Here is an 18,719-nt window from a genome sequence, read left to right as displayed (position 1 = left end):
AACCGCAATTGTTGCATTGGGATTTGGGAGAAAACTATTCAGTGGAGAGAGAGAAACAAATGGTAAAACAGTTTCCCATGTTGATGTTGCTGTAGTTCTATAGTAACTGTTGCAGATTTCAAAGGCCCAGACTAGAAGTTGCTCTTTTAGGCTGCCTCCACACAGATAATTTTCCATGTCATTGGTGTCCATGCTGCAAATGCAAAGGAATTCACAGTGTGAACTGAGCATCCGCAAAGCAGTTTTTTCCTGCCTTGCCTCAGCATCTCACCCCCACCCCCAGCAGCTGCCATTTCTACCCCACACCATCAGTGGACTATTTTTGAAGTCTTTAAAAAAATAAGTGGTCAGCAGATAAAATGGTGTCTGCAAGGGGCTGAGGGAAGAAAATTGGTGCTGATATGGGTGGAGCCCTGAATGTGTACCTTTATATCTAGACATGTTACTGGAACTGGTCTCCTTGCAATAAAATGATTTGTGGCGGAATTAGCTAGCAAGGAAAATGGCTATGCGAGAGGCCAGTAACCACAGGGATCTGTCACCGGTTTCTACCAGGTCCCTTCCCAAAGTAGCAAACGAGGCTGGTTCTCAAGGTCCAACAATAACTTTTATTAAGAACAAAATGACATGCACATACACTCACAATTACAGGGTAAAAATACTCTCTCACACACACAGAGAGTCCTAGGAAGCTTAGTCAGAAATTGGGAATAGAGAAAGAGGGAGCAAATATATCTACCTATCCCGAAGAGGGGTCCAGTCTGCGGGAGAAGAGAGTAGCTTCGAACGGCTAGTGTCCTCGGCCAAGAGAGCAAGAGGCTTGGGAACAGCGCTTGTGGATCCGGAAGCGTGTACAATGAGAGAGAGACTTAGAGCCTTGCTACAAGTGACATTTTACACGTGAAGGATAAAAGATCATTTTCACAAGTCTTTCTGGGAACTGAAATTCCTCTCCCCCACGCCTTTTCCTTTTGTTCTTTCCCCTCGCTGCCTGAAGAGACAGAGAGAGCCTACGACAACATTGGCTTTTGCAAATCGTCTTGCGGGGGGGGGGGAATGCTCCGGAGAAAGCTGAGAAAGTTGCAGCTGCCTGTCCCAAAGATCATTGAGAGCAGGCTTGTGAATGGAGGAACGATTTGCAAAAGTTGCTGTTGCCACAGGCTTTCTCTGTCTCTTCAGGCAGCGAGGGGAAGGAACAAAAGGAAAAGGGGTGGGGGAGAGGAACTTCAGTTCCCAGAAAGACTTGCGAAAATGATCCTTTATCCTTCACGTGTAAAATGTCACTTGTAGCAAGGCTCTTAGAGAAATGACCCTTAGGGAGCAGCGCTTGAACTCAGGAAGCGTACACGATTTGAATGAGGCCAGGGCTCTACCTTTATAGGTAAAACATGCCCTGAGGTGAAAGAGCCCACCTAGCCGTTAGAACAAAGACTCCAAAGGTCAGTTCCTGGGTTTGACAAAAGGTTTGAGTACCTTGATTGGTGTGTTAAAGCAAATGCCAAACATGTTCTAGTGCTGTACAAAAGGGATAGTTCGTTAGTGAATTCCACCGGAGCTAAATTGATGGTTTTTAGGTGGGGACTGTACTTTCCCAGGAACAACTGTATATACTTAAGACTGTCATTTGATTAGCTCCTCAATCAAGGGTCGAATCCACATTCACCCATTACCTGCATGTTTATCAGATATCTTCCGTTCATCTTCGTTCTTCTGTGCCTCCACACATGGGACTGCGCAGGCGCAGGCCAGCCGCCGGAGAATTTTCTAGAGCTTCCATGGCTCCGAAGGGGCCGTTTGTCGCGCGCCTCAGCGACCGTTTTCCCGCCCAAACGGTCACGTGATCCTCCAGCGACCAACGGCCCCTTCCCTCAGTTCTCTTCTTGCCGCTGCTTGGAGAGAACGTGAGCTTCGTTGCTCTGTGCTTTTTTGTGCTTCGTGCTTTATTCTGACTGATTGCTTGGCTTTTGACTTCGGACTTCGTGACCTCGACTATTCTTCGGATCTCGTTTTGGACTTTGTTGTGGACTCGGTAATTTGACTCGGACTGTTTTTGACCTTCCTTTCGCGTGCCCCTGAAGATGGCCTCAAAGGCTCTCTTCAAGCATTGTCTCCAATGCCACACGAAAATGGCCAAGACCGATGGCCATGAACTGTGCCTGTTCTGTTTGGGGGAGACCCATAATGTGACGGCCTGTAAGATTTGCCAGGGCTTCACCAGCAAGGCCCGGCAGGAGCGCAAGGCCCGACTGAACTCCTCCCTGTGGCAGAAGGTCATGTCCGGAGGCGCTCCGTTGCCCTCCTCCAAGGCCGGCCCAAGCCCCTCTGCCGAACGGCATTCAAGAGCTGGCTCAGTGGCCTCCGCGAGGTCGGGGTCGAAACCGCGTCCCCCGAGTACCTCGGCGTCGAGAGCGGCCTCTCCAGCGCAGGGACCGGTGCGGCCGCCCCGTAGCGCGTCATCTACCAGGTCGGATCCGAGACCAGCTTCGGAACCGAGGATCCTGGTACCGAGTCCCCGGTCGGAACCGACGACCGGTTCGATCCCGATCAAGGCGAAGAGGTCGAAGCCGAGGTCCCCTTCGAAGGCGAGGAGCGCGTCGGTTCCGAGGTCTTCTTCGGAACCAGCGAAGAAGAAGAAGAAGACCAAGCATCATCGGTCGCCGCGTCCCGCTCCTCAGGAGGAGGTCATCGTGCTTCCTCACACGCCTTCCCCTCATCTGGGCTCCCCGGAGCCAGAAGACATCTCCGTGCCAGTGCCGGATCCGATGGCCTTCGAGACGGTGCCCGCGGAATTCTCGTCGGGGCCGGAGCCGAGCCCGCGCCGTCGGAGCCGACCATCGCTTCCCCTTCGGTCGCCGAGGCTGGAACCGAGCCCGTCTCCTCGTCGGAGCCGTCCGTCGCCTGCCCGTCTGTCTCCACCTCCGGTCGGTCGTGAGCGGCATGGTTCCGGGGACAGTGTCCGATCAGTCCGGTCCACTGCGTCCCGGCATCGACAGGCTTCCTACCTCCCCTCGCCATACCGTTGCCAATGGGAGGGGGCACCTGCGGGCTTCTCCGTGTCGGAACCGAGGCCTTCGACATCGAGGTCGGCGTGGGCTCCCCCTCCGCTCCAGGTTCCGGAATCCCAGCTCGGTTCCGATGAGGAGGATGTGGAGAGCTTTGGCGGCTACCAGTCGGAGTCCTGGTCCGAACCATCGCCAGCTGAGGAGCTAGTGCCATCTGCGGACTCCCCATTCGAGGACCTCCGCATCTACGCCGACCAGATGGCAAGGATGGCCAAGGCTCTCGAGATGGACATCTCTTCGGCAGTTCCCCAGACCAAGGACAAGCTCCTCAAGCGTATCTATGGGGATAATCCGGCGTACGTTGGCTTTCCCATGCTCGAGGGTATTGAGGAGATTGTGGAGAAGGTGTGGCAGGTGCCCTGTGATCAACCTCCAACGTCCAAGCGCATCGAGCAGCTTTACAAGATCAAGCAGGGCACCTGGCCGGCGTTGGTGAAACACCCTCCACCTTCCTCCTTGGTCACAGAGGAGTTCAACCCCCGACGATCGGGTCACTCCTCGGTGCCTGCCGATAAAGAGGGCAAGAAGCTTGATGCCATGGGCAGGCGCCAGTACATCGTCGCTTCGCTGGGTCTGAGGATTGCCAACTACCAGACCATCATGGCAGGGTACCAGCTGTACCTATGGGAGAAGTTGGCATCCTATACCCGGGACCTCCCTCCTGAGCAGAAGGCTGTGGTGTCCCTGCTGCAAACAGAGGCTGTCCGGCTGTCTAAACAGCAAATGAACGCTGGGAGCCACGCTGCTGACACTGCTGCTAGGGGGATGGCGTCGGCGGTGGTCCTCAGGCGCCACTCTTGGTTGCGGTCGACGGCCCTGTCCCAAGAGGTGCGTTCCAGGGTGGAGAGCATGCCCTTTGAAGGGGACTCGCTGTTCTCCAAGTCCACCGACGAGACCCTGAAGAAGAAAAAGGAGGACAGGCAGACGGCGCGGTCTTTGGGTCTGGCTCCAGCAGACAAGCCCTCCTCCAGGTCACGGTACGCTCCCCGGTCTGGCCCTTACCATTATCAGGGCAGATACCAACATCAGCGGCCGGGCTACCAACAGTTTCCTGCCTACCAGCAGCGGCCTTACCCTCCCGCACAACAGCAAAGGAGGCGTCGGCCCTTCAAGCCTCGTCCGGCACAGCAACCGGCCCAGCATAAGGACCAGCAGGGCGCCGGGAGGCAATACTGACGGGTCACGCCAGCCGTATCCCCGAACTTTTCGGACAGACTGAGTCCACTCCTCTCTGAGTGGGAGTCAATAACATCTGACTCATGGGTCTTAACGATTGTTGAACTGGGATACGGGCTGGAATTCGTTGAGCTGCCTAGATGCAGTTCACCCCTGACAGCTGTCAATAACACTATGGCCGAGCTGGATGCGGAGATCGTGTCGCTCTTGGCCAAGGGTGCTGTGGAAGAATTGCCCTATGAGGACTCTGTAAAGGGTTTCTTCTCTAGGTTCTTCCTGGTCCCTAAGAAGGATGGGGGCTTACGTCCCATTTTAGATCTGAGGGGCCTTAATGCCTTCCTCAAGGTGACCAAATTCAAAATGGTTACGTTGGCGGCTGTGATCGCCTTGCTGAAACAGGGAGATTGGTTTGCGGTTCTTGACTTAAAAGACGCATACTTTCACGTGGGCATACGGAAGGAGCACAGGAAATACCTGAGCTTTGTTTACCGGCAAAGGGTTTTCCGGTATAAGGTGCTCCCCTTTGGCCTGTCCACTGCCCCACGAGTGTTCACTAAATGTGTGGCCCCTGTGGTTTCCTTCCTGCGGGAAGAAGGCTGTACCATCTTTCCGTACCTCGATGACTGGCTCATCGTGGCTGAATCGGAGTCTAGGCTGGTGCAGGACATTGGCTTGGTACTTAGCACTTGCCAACGCCTGGGGCTCCTGGTGAACTTGGAGAAATCCAAGCTGGTGCCCAACTGCAAGGTGTCCTACATTGGTGCACTCTTAGACTCTGTGGAGGGTAAGGCCCTGCTCCCCTTGGAGAGGGCTCGGTCTCTAAGGGGTCTAGTGTCCATGTTTAAAAGGAACCGGTTCCAGTCTGTGCGCACTATCCAGTGCTTACTAGGGCATATGGCAGCGGCCACCTCTGTGGTGCCTTTCGCTAGGCTGCGTATGCGCCCCCTCCAGAACTGGTTTGTGCGGAGGTACGATGCTCTGTTGCACCCTCCGTCCCTCAAATTCTCTATCCCGAGGGTCATCCTCTCCTCCTTGGACTGGTGGCTGTCTGATGACAACTTGTTTAGAGGGACCCCTTTTGGGTATCAACACCATGACATCACGGTTACCACTGATGCCTCTCTGTTGGGATGGGGGGCTTACTGTGGTGATGTGTCTGTGCAAGATGTCTGGTCTGACAGGGAAAAGACCCTCCATATCAATGTGCTTGAACTAAGGGCCATTCGTTTCGCACTTGTGTCTCTTACAGCACTGCTGAGAAATCGTCAGGTCTTGGTGCAGACGGACAACACGACTGCCATGTACTACGTGAATCAGCAGGGGGGCACAGTGTCCATGGCCCTGTGCCGGGAAGCCACACTCACTTGGCAGTGGGCTATCAAGAACGGCGTGTCGCTCCGAGCTATACACGTGGCTGGGTCAGACAATGCCCGGGCAGATGCCCTCAGCAGGGCCCCTTTACTAGACCACGAGTGGGAACTGAACGGAGAGTGCGTTGGGCCGATCTTCCAGATGTGGGGTCATCCGGTGATAGACATGTTCGCCACTGCGGCGACCACCAAGGCCCACACGTTCTGTTCCAGGGCAGGGAGCGACCCCCTCTCTATTGGGGATGCCTTCCAGTTTATGTGGACGCAGGGCTTGCACTACATGTTTCCTCCGTTCCCCTTGATTCCCAGGGTCCTGTGCAAGATAGAGGAGGACGGGACGGACTGCATCCTGGTGGCCCCCTTCTGGCCACGGCAGGTTTGGTTCCCGAAGCTCCTGCGGATGTCCCAACGGACATATGTGAGTCTGCCCCCTCGGCAAGACCTTCTCCTAAACGGGAGCCTAGTACACCACGATCCCAGGAAGCTGCACCTGACGGCTTGGCGGATCGCTCCTCCCCTGTAGGCTTTACTGACGAGGTACAGAGAGTCCTCCTGAATGCTCGTCGGCCATCCACTAGGCGCGCTTATGCGGCCAAGTGGCGCAGGTTTGAGCTCTGGACACTTGCCAGAGGAGTGGTGCCTGACAGCAGTCCCTTGGGGGTTGTATTCGAGTATTTGTGCCACTTGCGTGGCCTGGGCTTGAAGGTGTCCTCCCTCAAGGTACACTTGGCAGCGATATCAGCTGCTCACGCCCGAGTAGAGGGTGCTACGGTGTTTTCTCACCCACAATCCCGCCAGTTCCTTAAGGGCATGTACAATCTTTACCCACCTGTGTCGGCGCCAGTGCCTCAGTGGTCGCTGTCCTTGGTGCTCTCACGTCTCATGTTGCCTCCATTTGAACCTTTGGCTACCTGCCCCTTGGATATACTATCCTACAAGGTAGCATTCTTGGTGGCCGTCACATCGGCCAGAAGGGTCAGTGAGCTGTCTGCACTGCGGTCTGACCCTCCCTTTCTTGTGTTTCATCCCAACAAGGTGGTCCTGCGTCCCTGCCTCGGGTTTCTGCCCAAGGTGGTGTCCGCCTTCCACCTCTCGCAGGATATCTCACTGCCTGCATTCTTTCCTCAACCTTCCTCTAAGGGGGAAAAGGCTCTTCATTCCCTAGACTTGAAGAGGGCCCTAGCCTATTACCTGGATAGGACAAAGGAATTCCGCACCTGTCCTCACCTGTTTGTATGTTTTGGGGCCAAGGACAAGGGTAGCAGGGCTTCCTCACAGACCCTGTCTAGGTGGATTGTGACGGCCATTAGCAAGGCCTATTCCCTGGCAGGGGTGGCTTGCCCGCTTCATGTCAGAGCCCACTCCACGCGGTCCCAGGCATCCTCTTCGGCACTCCTCAGGGGGGTGCCCCTGGTTAACATTTGTAAAGCAGCCACATGGTCCTCTGCAGACACCTTTGTCAGGCATTACGCCGTTGATGTCAATGCGGAGCAGGATGTATCTGTGGCCAAGGCTGTCTTGCACTCCCTTTTTTCCTGAGGGAGTTTTGGAATGACTTTCTTGGCGTACCTGTTGGGTACCCTTGAGTGAAAGTGTATATATGTACCTGGGGGTGTGTATATATGTATATATTGAGTATTTATGTGTCCCTACACAATATTTTTACATAGATGTATATATGTATGTCTATTTATTGTTGTTCTTGTTTGCTAAATAAAATTGTGTTGGACTTCACCCCCGCCTTCCTTATTGTGTGAAGCTTGGTACACACTTGGTACATAGGAGGGAGGGTTGTGTGTCAGCACAGAAGAACTCGATGAACATAAGTTACAGGTATGTTAACCCTGTTTTTGCCTCCAATCCGCGATTTTTTCCTCTTCGTTCACATTCCTGCTTCCAATCTGTCTTTCTTGCACGTCCCTCCGGTCACACAGCCGCTCGAAAACCGCTTTTTTGGGTGCGACCTTTTTTTCCCGCCCATTTTTTTAAAAAAAATTTTGAGCGCACTTTTCCGTTATTTCGATCTTGCCTTATAAAGAAACATCATTGAAGATAATGCTGCCTCTCTTTCCCCCACTGACAGCACTGATGGCTCTCTCCCATTTCTTTTTTGGAAATTTGGAAGCATGTGGGAAGCTTTTGTGGGCATTTCCTATGCAGGACAGTTCAGTGCCTGAATTTTACTGAAGTTTCACTTCCTTGGAGTGTCATTATTTCAATATTTCATAATTTCGATATTACAGTAATATAAAATAAAAAAAATAAAAAACAGTTAAAAAGGAAGTTTCGCGAGTCTGTTCTGAGGATGGATTCACCCCAAAATGATTTTTCAGACTACCAGATTTGATTCAGAAACAGCATAATCAATAAATCCAATGCTATGAAGTCAAAAACAGTCTTTTGCAGACTACGGAGCACTTGCAAGTTGAATCAGCCAATAGGAACTCTCGGAACGGCCGGAGAGACAGGAAGGGGGGTGGTTTTAAAAAAACTGCGTAAATTGCGCATTGGCCCGTTCACGGCCACCGTGAAACTCCCGTTGAAAACCTGTGACCACATATTCGGGAGAAATGCGAATAAAATGCGTCTGTTTAATGAGGTAATGTGACCGGCACTCGGGATTGCGTGGGGAATGCGGGGAACATGCGACTTAGAATGAGTAATGTGGATTCGACCAAGGACAGGAAATCTCATCAGGGAAGAAGGGAAAGGAATGTGTTAAGTGGGGATGACTCTGTGAGACCTTTGTTGCACTGGGCACCTTTGGGGCTGGAAGAATAGTAAATCCAATCGTTTCTTAATCACTCTGCATTCCCATGCAGCATTCCATGCATGCCAGGTTCTCCCAAGTGGGACTCAGCAACTGTTAGAGGCTTTCTAGTGGCAATACAGCAGCCATTTTAACTCCAGAGGCCTGAACATCCTTAATATCACAAGCAGCCATATCCAGAACTACTTATTAAAATGGTGGAGGCTGGGCCGACCGCTTACAGACTGCCTGAAAATGTACTTGGACTTCAGGTGTAGGAAGGATTTACAGGAATAAGTCTATAAGGAAAATTTCCAGTATAGGCCATATTTTTCAAGGCATTAGCTTCATTATATTGATGACAGCTACATATTTACACACCTGAGTCCCATTTGAGATGGAAGAAAGGAATGATTTAGATATATATTTTGTAAAATGTCCATACTGCTCTTTTATATATCCTGTCACCACTTCACCCTTGTCTCTTGTGAAATGACATGGGGTTAATTGTTGTGATGTTTCTACAATTTGCAAGTACTGTGGTTTTTATGAGCAGTAATATCTTTACCCTGAGCACTCCTGAAAACCATTGTAATTTCTGTCCCTCTCACTATTTGCTTTCTTTGTTATTAAAAAAGGTAAGGAAGGATATAGAGATGGAAAATCTAGCCAACGCCTATTTACGTGAGATCATCAAAGAAGATTGCTGGAATTCCATGTCTGTTAAAGGTCGTTCAGTTAGGGTAACTTCTTTTTGTCTTTCTCACTTTTCTTTTGTTCTAAGTTACAATTCCTGAAGTTTTCAAGGGCAGAAATCACAATCTTGGATCTATATAAGACAGGACTGATTGGCAATATGTATACCCAGGAAACATAGCATTATCTGTATGATTTTGTTACTATCTGAACGCCTTCTGCAAATTATTGTTGAAGCTAATTGTAATTTTCACATCTAAGCCAGGGTTGGGGTCGGGGGAGAGCTCAATACAGTGGGGTTTTACACATCTGAGTGTGCCTGATTACCCGCATTTTCCTTTTGGCATTAAGGAATGAGGGGCTGGCAACTGTTACCATTTTATTTCTTTCTCCTGGCCACTGCATCAGTGATTGTGTGTCCTCTCAACTCTTTCTCTTGTCTAATCAAAAGAAAAAGAACAACACCACTGCTAGTTGCCCTAGTCCAGTACTGTATTTCCCAGTTGAGGGAATATAGTATGCTCTGTATGGGGAAGGATTGAGGAGGAGCAGGGAGTGAATGATAACCCCATGGACACTTAACCAGTCGGGTTGGGACTACATAGACTTCTTGAAGTTAAAGAACTGAGAACATTTGAAACCCAAATTTAAGTCCTATTTAAGCAGGAGGCTTGAGATGTTTGTTCCATTTTCTTTTTGTATACAATAGCTTGTAGAATAATGGAAATGTAGTCAGTTCAAGCCCTAATAAAATCCATGAGAACATCACAAGAGCATGAGTACTTTTTAATCTCTATTGAACTTGTGCTGAAGATGTTCCCACTTGCCTGCATCATTCAGCAAACTTTGGGTTCTGAAGTATCTTCAGTCCTTTCTCTCTCTTGTTGCTGTTTTTTGATTTTACATTTTAAAACAGCCAGCCACATAAATCGTGCACATTCTGTTGGAGAATAGGAAGTATGAGATGTACTTCACCAGGATATTTTGTTCTTTCCACAGAGCTTCCACTTACCCTATGAAGTACAGAATTTTCCCATGAAAGAACGGACCCCTGAAGAACTGGCCTTCTTGAAGAAAATTCTGCATATCAAGAAGATTGAAAAGGCAGATCTGAAGGTGGAACATTTCTTTCCCTCTCAAAATTTTTCCTCATCTACATGTGTACATTTGTATAATGATCCTGTAATGCAAAGTCATTGTCACAGATGTTCTCCTTGTTGATATGGATATGTTGAACAAAGCTTGTATTTTGAAATTCTGATGCTCTATAAAACAGCTGACTTCTTTAAATTCAGTTTAATAGCAGTAATTTATAGCTAATTTCTGTCCTGAGCTCTCAGTTAATTTTATTTCATGCATCAGCCAGTGGTCATTGCAATACCAATGCAAAACATAAACCTCTTTTACATTGTGTTGTAAACAGATAATATGAAGATCAATATCTTCATCCATAAATACTTTTACCAGTTCATCATCATCCTATCTGTCTTGATTATTTGGTTAGAATTTAGTTCTTTAAATCCAGCTCTGGCTATAATTACAGTAATTTTGGAATTGCAATTCCTACAGAATTTTGTGGTGGTAAAATGAGCTTTAGGACAGAATATCTATTGTGAGCAGGAATTTGCTGTCTGAAGAATTCCTCTTCCGTTTCCCTTCCCTGTGTTTGTGCTGAATGAATGAATTCCTGCCTCAAGTCATAGTTGACTTATGGTGACCCCTGGTAGGGTTTTCATGGCAAGAGACAAACAGAGGTGGTTTGCCATTGCCTGCTTCTGCAACTCTAGTCTTTGTTGGAAGTCTCTCAACCAATTATTAACCAAGGCCAACCCTGCTTAACTTTTGAGATTCAATGAAATCAGGCTTACCTAAACTATCCAGGTCAGGGTGTGTTTGTGCTACTTTCCCATATTTACCAAAGAATCGTAAATGCTACCATCAAAGCATGCAACACTTGCTACTGAACCATGCAGCTGATGAAGTTAGCACCTATAAAGAAGATGCAATTTCAAAAAATCAGGAAATTTTTGTCTTCCAGTCAGAATTATATGAACTAATCAAATTACCCAAACTTATATTTCATAATATGCTATCCTTATAAGATGGCTTTTTGTAACCTCCAATAGTTGTAATTTTTTTCATACAGATATTTACAGTATGGCATCCTATGTGCATGTTTTTTAACCTTTTGAAACATGTTTATGTATCCAGCTTCGGAGAGAGATTGTTGATTTCGAGTCTCACATTCCAGTCACTAAAGAGGAAGGGGAAAAGGCGGAAGAAGGAGAGAAGTGGGATGAAGAAGCAGTGCATGCTCTGGAAGGGAGCCTGAGTTCCTACTTTGGTGCAGATACGTCTGTTTTATATCCACAAATGGAAACACACAGTCGGGAAGAGAAAATTAATCAAATTATATTACTTCGGGTACCTTTTCATAAGTGTTTCTAACTGTTAACAGTTCCTAGTCATCCTCTGTAATATAAGAATATTATAATACAGACATCTTTTAAATAATGGCTGCTTCAGCTTGGAGGATTTGCTGAGCTCTGGCTCTCAAACTGGAGCAGGGTTTTTTCTGAGTATTCATACAACGTTAACCACCAATCATTTTCCTTCTGTGGTTTCCTCTTATTTGCTTCAGTGTTTCTCAAACCTGCTTTGCTCAGATCTTTATTGAAAGATACAGTCAAAGCAGATTTGCCCATTGTGTATACAAGAAGGTACCTCCCTGCCCACATTGGCACCATTTCAACTCTGTATTCCCCTTGCATCTATCTCCCCCCCCCCCACCAGCAGGGTCTTTGCCAGTTTTTATTCCATGGTAATTGCTATATATATAGTTGAATTTCAGCAATATATCCACTACTGTTTTTTTTTAAAGTATGCAAAAAGTTCCCTGGCAGTGTGGGAAGGGGGAAATGGTGGATATGAAGGGATACTGAAGAAAACATGAAGTATACCTCTGTGTGGATGTTTTGATGCCACTGTGAATGCTTCTGTATTTGTAATAGCAATGAGTAAATAGCAATGTAAAACTACATGCACAAAGGTACCGGCTGGATATTAGGAAAAACTTTTTCACGGTCAGAGTAGTTCAAAAGTGGAATCAGCTGCCTAGGGAGGTGGTGAGCTCCCCTTCACTGGCAGTTTTCAAGAAGAGGCTGGATGAATACTTGTCAGAGATGCTTTAGGCTGATCCTGCACTGGGCAGGGGGTTGGACTAGAAGGTCTGTTTGGCCCCTTCCAACGCTATGATTCTATGATTCTATGAGTACACAACAGAGAATTGACCCTGTGTAGAAGTGGCCACTGACAAGACTGATATTTGTTATTAGATCAATATTTTTTTAAACCATGCAAAGTTTTCAAATTCATAATACTCTTCTTAAAGCAGAATGAAGAAACTGAAAGGTGATTTTGCAAAGAAAGTTTTGAGCCTGCATAGAAGGAATTAGCCCCTTGAGTTCAAAATATGGTAGCCAAAAAGCGCCTGATCTACCGTGGCCAAAGATCACCTATACACAATAGCTCACTTAAGAATAAGTCAGGCACCTAGATAGCCTAACTATATAGAGCCTAACTCTCAGTTGAAGCTTCCACTATGAAATTTTGCTCTTCATTCTTTCCAGCTAGTGGTCATCAGCAGAAGCAAATAAAGCAAGGTTCCTAGAAATAGTTAGTCAGTCATAGTTTTAAATCTTTGCAAATTTGTATGTATCTATGCTATAACATGTGTATTGAAATGCCTTTGAAATTGACTCTACTGATCCAAACTGTGCAATTCACCTTGAGTCTCAATGAGAAAAATGGACTATAAATAACATAAATATTTTTTAAAAAATAAGTTATTCTAGTCCAAGACAATTGACTTCAGTGGACTTACACTGGATAAACTCTGTGTAGGTTTGTACTGTTACTTTCAGAACTACTGTCAGTCATCGTATGAGTTTTAGCATGTGGCTTTGGATTTTATCAGTACCTCTTCCAATATTGCCATCTTCTTGTCTGACATTTCAGGACATTATTTATAGTGTGAAAACTGCTTTTAATAAGGAATTTGACTCAGTCACTCGAATGAAAGAGCTGGAGATTGCACGTGTTAAAGAAAGGAATGTGAGGATCTCTGAGATCTTGAACCAGCTGGATATCCAGGAGGAGATCTGGGAGGCAACCTTTACAGATAGCGAGAAACCAGATCAAGATCTACAAGTTCTAGATTCAGAGGTATCTGGAATGTTTTTCAGATCTTTCTCAACTTAAGTGCAAGAGTAATTTGAGAATCTGTACTGAGAACTTTAAATCTTGCATCATCATGAAAGAAATAACCATTATACAACATGTTAAAGAAAGGAATGTGAGGATCTCTGAGATCTTGAACCAGCCGGATATCCAGGAGGAGATCTGGGAGGCAACCCAGATAGGCAAAAAAATGCATTTTAAGTACTCTGCAAAGCATGCTCTGCCCCAGGTGGCAATTGAAACATACAAATAAATTTGCCTCTGATTTTTCTCAGGTTCCTTTCAAAGATCAGTATTTACCAACCACTTATACAAGCAGCGCAGTCCTGAGGCCTGCCATGTGTGAGTGCCCACATACCTGCAGCACCACTCATCCACTCCCTAAGGACTTTTGCAGGAAAGCTACACCAGTGGCCAAGAATGGGAAGGCGTGCTAAGAGTACCCACCCTGCAGTTCCCCTGACAACCCTGCCAGCATCCCCCAATGGCTGCACTGTCCCCAGGACAGGCACAGGAGTGACAAGCAAAGGAGCAGCCAATGCATGAGCCACAATCCTCACTGCCTGATGACACCTGCATCCCGCCTCAGCCATGACACCTGCAGTCTGGCAACACACTCCCATGCCATCATCTCACAGCCCACTGGACAGGGTTGGCAGTCCCTGCCTGGCTATGCCCATGTGGGTGCAAGATGGTTGGTCTGCTCACTGACCCTGGCCCTCCTTCCACTGCAAGAACTGATCTTTGTCATACCCTGCTGGAGAGGTGCCCACAGGAACCATGTTCTGGTGACTTCTGCAGCCAACCCAGGACTCCCACAGCTGCTGGCTGGTGTCCCCACACAGGGACAGAAGGGCTGCTCACCATGACCCTGAAGCCCCACTGGAGAGTGTCCCCCAGGGGCATAAAGCTCCTCCCCTGTTGCCACATGTGGTGGCAGGGCAGACCCCATGGGACCAGCCCCCTCCCCAACACGTGCAGAGGCCAAAGCACCCAATAGGACAGAGGTGCCTGGTGGACCCTTGTGACTGCGGCTTCCCTGGCTGCCTGGGGCTGGGGACCATCCCCACGGATGTGCCATGGGCTGCCCTGGGAGGGAGCCGGGGAAGGAGGTAGCCACAGTCAGCCACAGGTGAGCAAACAGGTGGGAAGTAATAGTTTGAGACAGACTTTATTGAACTGCCAGTAGTGTCTGGCTGCATGTTGCCAACTCTCCTATGACAAGATGCAAGCTGTGCCTCTTCGTGCTGCGGTTGAAGCCATGAGAGCCATTGCTCATGCTGCCTTCTCAGGAGCAGTGTTGAGTCACGGACTAGCCAGGGAATGTCTCTGTGGGGTGGGATCAGTTAGTGTCCAGAACAGATCACTGGGGGCTGGAACGGCCATGATCCTTGACTTCCTTGATGGGTCATGACCTGCCTGGGAGGGAAGGAGACACACGTTTAGCAAGGGCCTGGGCTTCGTGCAAGCCACGGCTGAGTTTGTCACATCCTGGGAGGGTGTCCATGGCTGGGAGCAGCAGCAGTAGGTCCATCATCACAGATGCTGCTGAAAACCAGATGGTGGATGCCCCTCTGGTGGGGAGGTGCTCATCATCTGCATCTGGCTGTTCTGTTCCTGTGGCTGTGATCCTGTGAGGGAGACAGTCAAGGGCTTGTGTGCCCTCCATCTCAGGGAAGTTGCCCAAGCGAGTACACAGTAATTCCAGCCTGCAGCTGTGCCCTCTCTTCTGCCCGTGGTGGGGGGTTGGCCAAGAGGGTCTGAGTGGAGCCCTGCCAAGGCCTGCTTGGGGCCCTCCCCCTGAAACAGTTGTGTTGTGCATGGCTCCTTGGGCAACTGCCTCTTTGGTAGGCATGAGCCATGCCCTCCAGCAAGCCTTGACCACAGAGGGCACGGTGTTTGAGGGGGCACAGGTGAGGGGAGAGGGGAGGCCAGGATGAACGAGCAACCTGGAGCAGCCAATTCCCCAACTTTTTACCTGTCAGGACAACCTTACCCTTCCCCAAGCTGGGACTCAGGAGATGGGTAACCTGCAAGAGAACCTGCCACTGCAAGCCCTCTCTCCTGCCCCGCATTCTAAGTCTCCCCAGTAGGGGGGGACTCAGGCACAGCCTCTGGCTGCCTCCCCAATACCTGGTGTTATGGCCACCCTGGCAAAGGTTATGTAGAGTGCATGGGGAGCTAATTGGGGGCTCGGCAGCTGCGGAGGCACGAGTGGATTGGCTCCCATGGTAGTCAGCATCCTGTGCTCTGCTGGGCCGCTTGGGCAGGGCCAGGTGCAGGAGGGCATCAACTTTTGTTGCTTGATGGGCCTTTATGGGCTGCGCCAATGTTTTTTGTGGCATAACTTTCTGCTGGTGCTGGGGGCATGCTTGTGCCCGAAATGGCTTAGGGAGCTGACACTAACGCCCCACCCCTTGCCCACCCTCTGACCCACCCATGCAGGGACTTAAGACATGGTTGTGCCTGTGCCTTGCTGCTGTGGCTGAGCACTGGGAAAGGGCTCGGATGGAGCAGCACCAGGCCACTGCACCAGCACAGGGGGGTTATGGTGGCGTAAGTCCAGGATACACTAGCGTAACTCCTAGTCTGCTTCCAGCATCTTTTCACTCCCCCCCCCTCACAATTGTGCTGATAATCTGGGAAGAAGTAGGGTGAGATTGCATGAAGCAAAGTAGAGGAAGTGATGGTGGTATGAATCTCTGTGGTCCAGGCGGCAGTTAAAGAAGTACTGTAACATTGTCCAGTTAATGATCAGAGCAGTAGCTATGTTACTCTGTTGCAGCAAAAAGCTATCACCTTAAAGACTAACAAGGAGAGGTGAATTATGTAAGTTGCTTTTGAGTCCCCTCAGGGAAAAAAGGTGGTGTATAATTGAAGTAAATAAATAAATGCCTGCTTGAATTGTGCCAAACTTTTCCACAGAACTCTTGACAGCTCACTTATGCTGTAGCCCCAAATGCCCATGAAATGCTGCTCTGGGGAACAGGGGCCCCTCCTCCAGAAATTGCATGATGAGCGGGTTGGCCTTCGGCTATGGGAGTGGGGAACCAATTAAACTCATCTAACTTTCATTAGCAGAAATCTTTCACAGGATCTAGCTAATATTCCAACTAAAACCTTTATGAACTAGAGTGTCTTAAGAAGTGGACTCTAGTTCATGTAAGCTTATGCTGGAATAAGATGTCCTTAGTTTTTAAGGTATCTTTTATTATTGCCCAGTTAATTGCTCTGTTATCTCTCAGATTTAGGGATCATTAGTGATCGGCTGCTCTTTTTTAAAGAAGTGTTTCTCTCTAAAAACAAAAGGTTGAGAACTCTCAAATAAACAGGGAGATGTTCTACAGGAAAGGTTTCTTTATTAACAGAGAAATAAAAGACAAACATACAGAAAAACACACACAGAGCTAAATAAGAAAACAGGAAAAGGGAGAAGGCAGTTACCAGTTTTGAAGATGGAGGTCCGTGAAGGAGCAGCAAAATGACCAGCGCTTCACGGAAGGGGAAGAGAGGGCTCAGATGTAATCTGAGGGTGCATGGATGGGTCCCAGAATGCACACACAGCACATGGCTGAGGGCAGCCCAATTATAGTGCAAAACTATAGTGCAAAACTGGGGCAGACTGACATGTTGCCTCAAAGACAATGGCTTGATGGTTTGTCTGGAGGTTTGGAGAATAAGTTAGGAGAGGCTTAATGGCTCTACCTGAGGTAGACAATAGGTATGAATGAGGCTTGATGAGCCAGCAATTGCTGGATGGAGAGAGCCAAGTTTGGGAAGGTGGGTGAGGGAAGGTATGGAAGGGCATTGATGAAATAAAGCAGGAACTCCTGGAAGACCTCTTTGTTTCACTTAAATGCTTCTTCAGGGCATGTAGGGGCAGCTAGTCCATCTGATACACCTTCTTGTAATTTTCCAACTCCAACAGGGGTTGCCATCACTTCTGCCTTCCCAGGCAGTGTTTTATGCTTATGGCATAAGAGGAAAGGGTTTATGATATTACATTCATAAACTGCATTTCAGTATGAGGAAATGATCTGACTGCTAACAGGTGCAGGTATTTCTGAATTTTGTACTTTCCAGTATGCCTGTGGAAATGACATTTAATGGGCACAGCTTATACCAGGAACATGCAGCCATGCACCTCCGTAAGAATCTAGAACCTTCTGTATGTAGGGTTCATTTCCATCATATAAAGGAATGAATGCTGGTATGAGGAATTCATCACTCATGTGGAAATCTGCAGCTTCATGCATTCAAGTTACACATGATGAGACTCCACATTCAGATAAGGGATACCATTTAACAGTGAAATCCTAAGCAGAGTTACTCTAGTCTTAGCCCATTGAACTTGAAATTTGGAGCTTAAACTGAAGTAACTCTGTTTAGGATTTCACTGTAACAGTAGGACATATAGAGTTACAAAGTGGTCTCGTGTTCAAGTATTAGACCCAGACCTGGTGTGCTTCAAAGATGGAATTTACTCTCTGTGTCTTCACTTTATTCTCTGCCCTTTCACCACTATTGATCCTGCAGCCTATGTGTATAAGAGGGGTTTAAGTTGTGTTAGGATAATTAATCTTCATTAAGGGACTTTGACTGTTCTCCTCTCATTGCAGAGAGGGGATCTTTTTCAATGCAGAATCCACAGGGCCTGTGAGAATCCAGCACTGCTAGGAAGCAGAGATGCAAAGGAAATGACAGAAAGTTATTATAGTTATTAGGAAAAACAGTGGGTTCTGAGATAATTGTACTTACAGAAAAACTGAATATAAATCTTGTCTCCACAGATCAAAGTTGAGAAGTACTTGACTCCAGTCCAGAAAGCAAAAGAAAAAATTATGGCTAGGATTAATTATAAAAGGCGTCTTGCTGCTCAGGTAATTTGATGAAACAGTGCCTTATTTTCTAAATATTTTTTCTTCTATGCTCATGCTTTATCTTTACACTGCTCTCTTTTTAATGTTGCCATTATTTTCAGGGTGACAATGCAAGAGAACGTGGACTTACAGACATGATGAATGGAGTCCTTGAAATCAAAAAGGAAGACATTTTGAAGATGGTGAGTTATGTTTCCCTGTGTTAGTTAAGAGGAGGGTTGGCATGACTATAAAGGAATACGTTAACCTCGTAACCAGAACTCTTTTCACTGTGCCAGGAGAGTGATTACATTTGGCCTGACTACTCTGCCTTACAAATAGGCCCAAATTACAGAAATCTTACTTCACATGCTTCAGTCACCCTGATTAGGAACAAGAGACTGATAAGACATATTAAGGACTATTTGATCCATATAAGTTAACAATGAGATTGGGCCCTAGAGTGTGTAGCAGAAAATGGGATTGGCGTTACATGTGGTGTAGCTGTAATTGGAGCCCGGTGTTCATTCTGAATCAATCAGTACAAAATAGCTACCTTGTGAGATTA

At 47.8% G+C, this 18,719-nt stretch overlaps 1 protein-coding gene across 1 annotated transcript in view; it reads left to right on the top strand.

Annotated features, from left to right (window-relative positions):
- Positions 1-18,719, top strand: part of CFAP43 (cilia and flagella associated protein 43) — an 80,026-nt gene that overhangs the window by 37,069 nt on the left and 24,238 nt on the right. The window contains exons 22-27 of the mRNA XM_054983084.1: positions 8,996-9,100; positions 10,053-10,169; positions 11,265-11,477; positions 13,071-13,277; positions 18,083-18,172; positions 18,274-18,354. Coding sequence (XP_054839059.1) covers positions 8,996-9,100; positions 10,053-10,169; positions 11,265-11,477; positions 13,071-13,277; positions 18,083-18,172; positions 18,274-18,354 — 813 coding nt within the window. The remainder of the gene's footprint in view (positions 1-8,995; positions 9,101-10,052; positions 10,170-11,264; positions 11,478-13,070; positions 13,278-18,082; positions 18,173-18,273; positions 18,355-18,719) is intronic.

The sequence above is a fragment of the Eublepharis macularius genome, chromosome 6, assembly GCF_028583425.1.
Source record: "Eublepharis macularius isolate TG4126 chromosome 6, MPM_Emac_v1.0, whole genome shotgun sequence".
NCBI lineage: Eukaryota > Metazoa > Chordata > Lepidosauria > Squamata > Eublepharidae > Eublepharis > Eublepharis macularius.
This window is presented reverse-complemented; position numbering and strand designations above follow the sequence as displayed.